Source organism: Penaeus chinensis, chromosome 33 (assembly GCF_019202785.1).
Source record: "Penaeus chinensis breed Huanghai No. 1 chromosome 33, ASM1920278v2, whole genome shotgun sequence".
Taxonomy (NCBI): domain Eukaryota; kingdom Metazoa; phylum Arthropoda; class Malacostraca; order Decapoda; family Penaeidae; genus Penaeus; species Penaeus chinensis.
In genome coordinates this window covers 29,655,053-29,665,052 of record NC_061851.1, presented here as the reverse complement: position 1 = coordinate 29,665,052, position 10,000 = coordinate 29,655,053, and the positions used below count along the sequence as shown (strand labels likewise).

General features: G+C 50.6%; 1 protein-coding gene across 11 annotated transcripts in view; it reads left to right on the top strand.

Annotated features, from left to right (window-relative positions):
- LOC125043020 overlaps positions 1–10,000 on the top strand; it is a 244,213-nt gene that overhangs the window by 113,659 nt on the left and 120,554 nt on the right. For 10 of the 11 annotated variants that reach the window (XM_047638964.1, XM_047638962.1, XM_047638966.1 and 7 more), the window contains exon 2: positions 7,743–10,000. This exon is cut by the window's right edge and continues 1,292 nt beyond it. In XM_047638964.1, coding sequence (XP_047494920.1) covers positions 8,080–10,000 — 1,921 coding nt within the window. In that variant the 5' untranslated portion in view covers positions 7,743–8,079. Of the gene's footprint in view, positions 1–6,830; positions 7,129–7,742 lie in introns of those variants that run through there. The other variant, XM_047638963.1, reaches the window with a different exon arrangement.

Below are 10,000 nucleotides of genomic sequence, written 5' to 3'. Positions count from 1 at the left end.
CCGCCGCAGAGTTTACCTGTAGCGGTACGATGACAACCTCCGCCCACTCACGCCTGCAGCTGTTTTCTCTCTTTCTCGCTCTCCCTCTTCCTCTCCTTCCCCTTTTCTCTCGCTTTCTCTCTTTCCGTTTTCTTCTCACGTCTCGTCTCCTCTTCTTCCTCTTTCCCTCTTCCTCGCCCCCTCTCCTTTCTTTTCCTTTTCCCCTTCCCCTTCCCCTTCCCTTTCCTCGCCTCTCTCTCTCTTTTCCTCTCTATTTCTCTTCCTCTTTCTCTCCCTCCCTCTCCTTCTCCTTCTCCTTCTCCTTCTCCTTTTCCCTTCTCCCTTCCTCTTTCCCTCTCTCCCTCTTTCCCTCTCTCCCTCTCTCCCTCTCTCCCTCTCTCCCTCTCCCCCTCTCCCCCTCTCTCCCTCTCCCCCTCTCCCTCTCTCTCCCTCTGTCTCCCTCTCTCCCTCCCTCTCCCTCTCTCCCTCCCTCTTCCCCTCTCTCCTTCTCTGTCCCTCCCTCCCTCTCCCCCTCTCTCCTTCTCTGTCCCTCCCACCCTCTCCCTCTTCATTTCTCTCTCTCCGTCTTGGTAGGTTGTTTTACCTCGCTCGCTGTGTTTCCTCGGCAGCCTTCCCAGCTCATACCAAAGTAATCCCTGCCATACCCTCGGAGCAAGCCGTTCCTAAACACTACTTAATACCAAACCATACCAGATAAATCCCTCTCATATCTAAGCTCTCATACCGGGTCCTCGTATATCTTGAGCCGGCCGTATGTTAGCTAGCTGTTTGGGTCTTTTGAAGTACCTGTTTTCATGGTACGTCCGTTGGCACAGTACCGGTGCAGTGCTCGCCCGATGTGTGCCCGCCGCCCGTCCGTTGCCTTTCTTGGGCACTGATAACCTCCGCTCTTTTCTCCATACTCCCGTCTGTCTCTCTCCATATCGCTTCTTCTTCTTCTTTTGTTTTCTCTCCTTCTTCGCTCGTTCCTTTACCCTTGCTCTTTTTCCCTTTCGCTCCAACCTGGTTTTTTTTTCTCTCTTTCCCTTTCTCTCTTTCCTGAACTCTTCCTCGCTCTTTCTCTCTCTTCGTTAGATTCTCCCTCTCCCGTTTTAATCTGAATCCTACTTATGCAAACTTTAGCTAGCACGATTTATTCATGTTTTTCCCTCTTTCCCTTTTTCTTCTTCTCTCCCTCGCAGTTTTCACACTACCCTCTCTCTCCTCTTTCCCCTTCCTTTTCTTCCTTCTCTCTTCCTCTCCTTCCATCCTCCCCTCGTTACGCCTCTCCATCTTTCCGAGCCCCTAACTATATGCGTGTTCATGTACCCGGTATATATTAGACGTGGGAATCGAGCCCCTTCTTGGAACTGTGCCCTCTCTCGGGAAATCCTTGTCGGGGAGGGGGTAGGGGTGGAAGGGGGGCAGTAGAGGGGGTGCCCATGGAGGGGATGGCCGTAAACCCCCCTACCTTTGGTGCAGGTGAGGGTATAGATCAAGATGTGTAAGCTGTGTATAGTGTGCGAATGTGTATAGCGATTGTGTATATTCCTAATCTTTATTTATTTTGTGACGCTGTTTCGTAAAGGGATTGCGTTGATGCCTTCTTTTTTTTTTTCTTCTTCTTCTTCTTCTTCTTCTTCTTCTTCTTCTTCTTCTTCTTCTTCTTCTTCTTCTTCTTCTTCTTCTTCTTCTTCTTCTTCTTCTTCTTCTTCTTCTTCTTCTTCTTCTTCTTCTTCTTCTTCTTCTTCTTCCTCCCCTTCCCCTTCCTGCATTTTCCTTTCTTCCCCACTCTATTTGCCTTTTCTTACCCTCCGTCTTATTTTTTTGCCCCTCTTTTTCCATCTTTTATTTCAACTGCACCTTCTGCTCTCTTCTGTTATTCTTCGTCTGTCTCTTCTCCCTCCTACCTTTTTGTCCTCTCCTCTTTTTGCATTCGCGTCCTCTTCCCTTTTTCTTCGTATAGTTCGTCATTTCTATCCAAAGCCCTTTCTTCTTCCCTTCCCGTTCCCCTTTCTCTTCCTTTCCCCCATCCCCTTCTTCTTCCCCCTCCTTTTCCCATTCCCCTCCTCCCCTTCCCCTCCTCCCCTCCCCCCCCTCTCCCCTCTCCTTGCTCCATACTCTCCGCTCACCTTTCCCTTCCTACTTCCTACTCCCTGCACCTTACTCCTTCCTCCTCCTTCCTGTTTCGATCCCCCCCCCCCCCCTCTCACTCCTCACCCACTCTCCCTCACTTCCCCTCCTTTTGCCGCACATATCTCTGAATGTTTAGCCTGCGGTGCGTGAGTGTTGATTGATGCTGACAGCAGTGGATTGCGTATGTTTGGGGTGGGGGGGGAGGGTGGGAGGGAGAGGGAGGGAGGGGAGGGAGGGAGACCGTGCGAAATGATTTTTTTGCTGTTGATATTTTTTGTATATGTTCTTGTATTTTCTTTAGGCTGGTTTAGATGAAGGTGTGAAGAGGATGAAGAAGAGATGAATAGATATGCATGAATAGATGGGTATGACAAGGACGCATGTTGCATATTTAAGCGGAAAATGCAGCTTGAAGTGGAATGGGAAAGGGAGAGCGAGGGGGCAGACGTAGCGTACAGAAGAACGGTGAAGAACGAGGAGGAAATTATGAAATGAACAGGAAGGGTTTGAGTTGAGGAAGATTTACGAATACAGTTGGATAGCGAGCGGGAAAAATGGGAGTAAAAAATGAAGTAAGAAAGAACTAACGGAAGGGAAAGAACAGAGAACGAGAAAGGGGGAAAGAAGGGGAAAGAGCAAGATGAAGAGGGAGAGAGAGGAAGGTTGGAAGACGGGAAAGCCAGACAGACAGATAAATTGCAAATAAAAGGGAGGAAGAAAGAATGGGAAAAAATATTATGAGTGACGAATGAGGAAAGGAAGGGTGGGAGTGAAGGGGGGGGAGGGGGAGGAGGATAATTAGACATCATACTAGGGATTCCCTGATGAGTATCCGGAACTTGTAAGACACGTGTGTACAGTGTATTTTTAGCACTCTTATTGCAAGGTTTCCCCCCTCCTTCCCTTCCCCCCTTTTGCCTCCTCTTCCTCCTCCTTCCCCCTCCTTCCTCCTCTCTCTTCCCTCTTCCCCTCTTGCTTCGTTTTACTCGTTTTTATTATCTTTTCCCTTTCTCTTTTTCTTCACTTTTTCCTACTCTTCTCTCCTGTCCAGCCCCATCTCCCTTCCCCCTTCCTCCCTTCCCCCTTCCTCCCTTCCCCCTTCCTCCCTTTCCCCTTCCCCCTTCCCCCTTCCCCCTTTTTCCCCACCCCCCTTTCCCCCATCCCCCATCCCCCTTTCCCCTTCCCCCATCCCCCTTTCCCCTTCCCCTCCTCCCCCTTCCCAGGAACGTCGAATGGGTTGACGGATAAATCGCTCGGAATGGGGGAGTGGCCCAGTTGCATAGCCTACGAGAAATGGGTCATTTAGTGTAACGAAATAGCTCGTCTTAATTTTGTTTCGCTGACTGGGATGAAACTCCATTTCGTTTTATTGCTAATTGCCCGTTATTTCTAATCATGCTAAAACAGGTTGGCAGGAGTGGTATAGGATTTCATTTTGTTTCGAGTAATCCACTCTGGATGATGGAATTTGTTTGAGCAATTCAATTAATTTCGTTCGGTTTCCGGTATTTTCTTGTGGCGGCAGACTATGTTTAGATTAATTAGATTTAATTATATTTTTTTTGGATAATTAAGGCGAATGCGGGGATATTACCTGGGTATATTTGTGACCAGGATGTCGGTGGGGGAATTTTATTTGTTAATAAGAATGAGGATATTAAAGATATGCATACCACCTGGTTGTTAGATAGGGTGAGTTTAGAGGTCTTCGTGTGTACTCGACCGATCTTTATTTTCTTATTTGATAGTAATTTTTTTTATTCGTTCACTTATTTTTGTTCTTATATTTACTTGTTTGTTTATTTATCTGTATGTTATTGTTATTTTTGCTTGCGCTGTTGTTTTTTTATTGATATTGTATATATATATTTATTTATTTTTTTATTCATTTATTTATTTTTTATTTATATATATATATATTTTTATAATTATTATTATTATTTTTTTTTTTTTTTTTTTGCTATTTCATATGGCTGTTTCAATGTGGATATAGCCGATGAGCTTACTTCTTTCGTTAGTGTTTTGTGTCGGTTGTTATTGCAGTTGTTGCAGGTTTCTGTCATCTCGATTGTTTGAGAAAGAATATATATGAATTAGAAAAAATATAAAAACGATCCTCACGCTCCGTCCCTCCCAAGTTTGCCGTGACAGTCCCTCCTCGTCTCCCTTTTTTTTTCCTCCTCATTCCCCCCCCCCCCCGTCTCCATCCCCCCCCCCCGTTTTTCCCTCCTCATTTTTCCCCTCCCTAGTTTTTTCTCTCCCCAGTTCTTTCCCCTCCCCCAGTTTTTCCCTCCTCAGTTTTTCCCCTCCCCAGTTTTTCCCCTCCTCAGTTTTTCCCCTCCCCAGTTTTTTCCCCTTTCCCTGTGTTTGTGTGTCACCATCCCCAAACCCATTGCGGCAGTTGCGGCCGAGTGCACTTGCGGCAGCGGAGGCAGAAGATGAACGTGGCAGCCGACCGCAGGGCCCGCACACGCCACGCGCCGACGCTTGTAATTAGCTGGGGAAAGAGAGAGAGAGAGGAAATTGCGTAAGTTGACCGCAGATTCGTCCGGTCTGTCGGTCGGTCGGTCGGTCGGTCGGTCGGTCGGTCGGTCCCACACGTGGCGAAGGGATTTTGGGAGAGGATGGGGGAGGGAGGAGAAGGAGGGGAGGACGTGGGGGAGGGAGGGAAGAAAATATAGCAATTGAAAGGAAGGGAAAAGAAAGAGACGGATGGATATATGGATGGATGGATGGATAGACGTACGGACGGACGGACGGACGGACGGACGGACGGGGCTTGTAAGGGGGTAAGGGGATGAATGATTGCAGAAAGGGGGGATTGGGTGGAAGGAATGACACGAGAATAAGGAAGAGACGAAGAATGGGGAAATAGGTGAAATAGGTTAGGTGAATAAGTAAAAAGAATATAGGAGAAAGGGAGAGAATATAACTAGGAAAAAAAAAGAAACGAAATGCGTCACGAAAGTAGATTTAAAAAAATGGACGGAAGGAAGGAAAGGAGCGGTCGGAAGAGAAAAAAAAAATTTCCCAATCCCTTTTCCGGTATTGAACAGGCTTTCCATGTTGTAACTTTTTTTCTTTTTTTTTTCTGAGGGAAACCGGGAGAAAATAACGAGTAAACGGAAGGGAAGAGGAGGGAGACGTTTTCGAAAATTAAATCTATTTACATAATCTGCGCAGAATCGCATTCTTCCTTCACTGTCTTTCCTCTGCATGTTATTTATTGAGCTGCAATTGCTTCTCCTCCGCTTCTTGCTTGGCTTGTTGAGAGGAATGTTGCACTTCTGGACCGATGTTGCGTTTCGAGTTTGTTTAGTACATTGTAAAGTCACTGTAAATTTACGGCGGTGGCACCTTCTGTGGAAATGATTGATTGTCATTTTTGAAGCCGTGTACTGGAAGAGACGGCGTTTTTACGTTTAATTATTTCTCTCTCTCTCTCTCTCTCTCTCTCTCTCTCTCTCTCTCTCTCTCTCTCTCTCTCTCTCTCTCTCTCTCTCTCTCTCTCTCTCTCTCTCTCTCTCTCTCTCTCTCTCTCTCTCTCTCTCTCTCTCTCTCTCTCTCTCTCTCTCTCTCTCTCTCTCTCTCTCTCTCTCTCTCTCTCTCTCTCTCTCTCTCTCTCTCTCTCTCTCTCTCTCTCTTCTCTCTCTCTCTCTCTCTCTCTCTCTCTCTCTCTCTCTCTCTCTCTCTCTCTCTCTCTTTCTCTTTCTCTTTCTATCTTTATGGCCTCTTTTCGTCTCGTCTTTCCTCTCTGTCTTCTCTCTCTTTCGTTTTCTTAAGAAATGGCTGTTGAGCGATGGACCAATTCGTTAATTTGTCCGTCTGCTCTACGCTTATAAATCTTTAGGTGATTTACGGTTTCCGAACATTCGTAGCAAACCGTTTTGTTCCGCTCTTGAAATTCTCAAGAGCGTGAGTTGTGTGTGTTTTATACCCGTGGGTGCGGGTGTTTTGCGAGTGTGTTTGTGCGTGTACATGCATATTTATGTTTGTCCGTGTGTGTGTATCAGACCATCGGTGTTCGTGTAGGTCTGCGTGTGTTTGTCACGTACACAATACTAATGAGGAGGACTTGAGATCAGCACTTTATGTATTTTTACTGCTTTGTACTATGAATTTGTAAGATTTTGTGTAAAGTTTCTGCGTGTTCGACATTATGAAGAGACAAGTCGCCAGAAGAGTGTGAATAGAAGACCAGAAAGCAAAGACTGAAGAACGAAGAGGAACGGCGATAAAACAGAATCGAAACAGGAATCGGAAATTATTGCGTAATCCTTTCACGAAGCCGTCAAGCACTGGCCAATCACAAGATTCTAGCACACCATACCTTGTTCTGATGTGAAATATGTAATTGAAAGTGATATATTGAAATTGAAATTGACATGTGTGTGTATATATATGTATGAATTATTTCTGTGCTTTGTTTTTCCTATTTTGTCGGGTCATATGATTATCTTTGTAGCTGATAATTTTAGGTTGATGTATAGGATCTAGTCTATGGATAAGATACATAGATAAGGATGCATATATACAAATGTAGGTGTCTAGATATTAGATAAGATTAGATATATACAGGTATTATAAGGGGAACTCACTTCTTTTATGGACGAAGAATTGACAGGCTCACGTTTACAGTGATTAGGCTGTAATCTTAGCTCATAGGATTGATATAAGATACTTATCTGTGAAAATTGAGATATGAAAGAATGATAAAGCTCGATTATGAAATTAGTACTTTCCACGACGCGGAGATTATTGCAGATTGCTTGTTTATGGCATGACTTATCGCCGTTGCTATCGTGTGAAGGTCACAGGTAAAAGTTGCTGAATGTGATTTTGGGTGTTGTTTTCAGCTAGAGAGATAAGGAGTGGCAGTGAGCGAGGGGAGGTTGCAGGTGCAGGAGTGAACGGGGTCGCGGCAAAAAGACACAGAGAAAGGATTGTCTAAAAGATGTAAATGAAGTAGGGAGAGAGAGAGAGCGAGGACGTCGCGAGTGGCAGGAGATTTAGGTAATTAGGCGGAATACTTTGCTATCGCGTAGAAATAAGTGCTAGGAGAGGCAGATAATAGGGAAACATTGAAAAGATAAAAATGGGTGATTAGATAGATATAGTGATTATCTGGTTTCTTGCTAGAGGTTAGGGAAGGATAGATGTACGTGTAGTAGCACATATGGTGTAGTAAGAAGAGAGAAGGGAGCTGATGAGGAAATAGGTAAACATATGGCAATAGGAAGGTAGAAGGCAATAGGTAGACATCGCTGAGAGGCTGTCAGCTTCTTCTGATGCGTTAGCTAATAACTAGCGGAAGTGTCAGGTGGAGTTCCATCAGGAAGGAGGAAGTGTCAGCAAGAGTTTTTGGGAACTAGCGTCAGTTCGCGGCAAGGAAGGTAGTGTCAGGGAGGAGGAGGAGGAGGAGGAGGAGGAGGAGGAGGAGGAGGAGGAGGAGGAGGAGGAGGAGGAGGAGGAGGAGGAGGAGGAGGAGGAGGAGGAGGAGGAGGAGGAGGAGGAGGAGGAGGAGGAGGAGGAGGAGGAGGAGGAGGAGGAGGAGGAGGAGGAGGAGGGATGGATAGTGGTGCAGGGTCTGGCATGGCGCCGAGCTAATATTATTGTGTCATTTTTAGCCGGGTGGCGTTGGCACCGGTGCCAGGGCGAGCGAGGCAGCACCATCGGCAGCGGCGGCGGCGGCTGCGGGAGGCTAGAAGCGTGCAGTAGTGTGGTGAGGTGCGTAACGCGCGGTGGTCCAGTGCAGTGCCGTGTTCTCCTACGTCGTAGCTTGGGATGTGCTGGTGGCGGTGCAGTGCAGTGACCCGCGACACCAGTGATCAGTGTGACGTCACGGGGGCCAGTGATTTTGTTAGTGCGACCGCGCAGTGATCAGTGCTCAGTGTGTGTGGAGTGAACCAGGTGCCGTTTGCGTCGAGGCACCGGTGATGGCGCGCCCGTGGCATCCTGGCTATTATGGTTGAGAATGTGGGCGGTCAGTGCGGGCGTGCGGCGGTCACCAGGGTTGCAAGTAGTCGCGTGGAGTTGCGTGCGTGCCGTGTGCGTGCGTGCCGCGGCGTGCACGTGGTGGGCGTGAAGCCGTGCGACGCGCCCGCGCCCTGCCCTGCGCATTATGGACTGTGTCTGCCCGTGGTGGTGAACCTCACTGACCCGGCCAACGCCCTCGGGACCGTCCAGCCCGACAAGGACGCCATTCTGGACATTGTAGAAGCCAATCGCAGGAAACAGGCCGCCGCCAGGACCAGGAAGGCCTCGGGGGACTCCCACAGCCCCCAGCAGACGTCCCCCTCGCCGCTGGGAGATTCTCCCACCCCCATTGACACGCTGCAGCAGGCGGGGCAGCAGAAACAGCAGCCGTCCGCTGCTGAGAGCTGGCGCATCGCGCGCGCCGTACAGCGTTGGGCCCAAGGCTTCGGGAAGGGCGAGAGAGAGCGAGACAGTAGAGAGGAAGAGAGGAAATACGAGGAGGGGGCGGGCACGCTGGCCGAGCTGGCTGCAGAGAAGCGGGCAGGGCGCGCGGCCCCTGGCCCCGAGCCGCCCACGGGCGCCCCACGCCATCATGAAGCCGTCCAACTCTTTTCGGAACTGATGCAGACCGACGACGTGTCGACCATAGCGGCGCAGATCGCTAACCAGGCCGAGCTCATCTACCAGACCTGGAAGACGACCGGCCTCAACCCCACCGAGCTCATCCGCTACCACAGCGTCACCTCGGAGGGGAGCCTCTTCCAGGGGGGCGAGCAGAGTGCCTCCGCTGGGGACCCCCACACCCCCTCCACCCCTTCCACGCCCTCTCCCACGGCCAAGCCCCGCACCCCCGCCAGGAGCATCAGCCCTGCGCCCCCCGGCTCCTCCCCGGCCGTGCCTCGGAAGGTGATTGAGCCCTCGCTGCACAACGGCCGCCCGCACTCCGCGTCCCCTGTGCGAACCCTCAACACTTCCCCTCGCCCCTACATCCCGCCCACTGTCTCACCTCAGTCCCCGGGGGCGCACCCGCACCAGCAGCCGCAGTTCCAGCATCAGCATCAACAGATTCAGCAACAAACATATCATCAGCAACAGCAGCTACATCAACAGCAACAGCTGCATCATCATCATCATCAACAGCAACAGCAGCAGGTATACGCAAGCAACAACGTGTCCCCTGCGGCCCCTCAGTCCCCTCGGTTGTCCTACGCATCCCCCGCGTCTCCGTCCCTTTCCCAGGGGAGTCCCCGTCCCTACGTGTCCCCGTCCGCCCCCCAGTCCCCCCGCGGGGCCTTGACCCAGCCGCCACCGCCCCCCGAAAGGTCGTCTTCGTACACAGGCGTAGACTCCAGTCCGCAGGCGCAGCAGGGACAGGACAGCCCCTTCGACATCCTCGCCGACCCCGAGCTGGAGGCGTCCCTCCAGGAGCTTGTGAACTCTTTCGTAATCGAGGACAAGGCGCGCCACCACGCCGCCGCGGTCGCCGCGCTGGCGTCCCAACGGCCCAAGAGCGCGCCCTCGTCCATCCAGGAGGCGCTGCAGAGGTTCGAGCGGCAGATGGCCATCACCTCCCGCGCCGCCGCCCATGCAGCTGACAACGTGTCCAACTCCTCCTCGCCCGCCGCCTCCCCTAACACCATGGGCACCTTAGGAAGGTTCTCGCAGCAGCAGCAACAGCAGCAGCTGACCAACAGTATGTCCACCAGCCTGAGTAGTAGCAACATCAGCATTAGCAGCAGTAGCAGCAGTACGAGCAGCAGCAGCATGAGCATCAACACAGCGAGTCGGCGGCTCGGCGGCACCCGCAGCGACTCCGAGTGGACCCGCATGCACGGCGACGGCGAGGGGCGTAGCCGGCGCTCGGCGTCGCCCAACCCGCCGGTGTCGCAGCCGGGCTGGAACGAGGGCC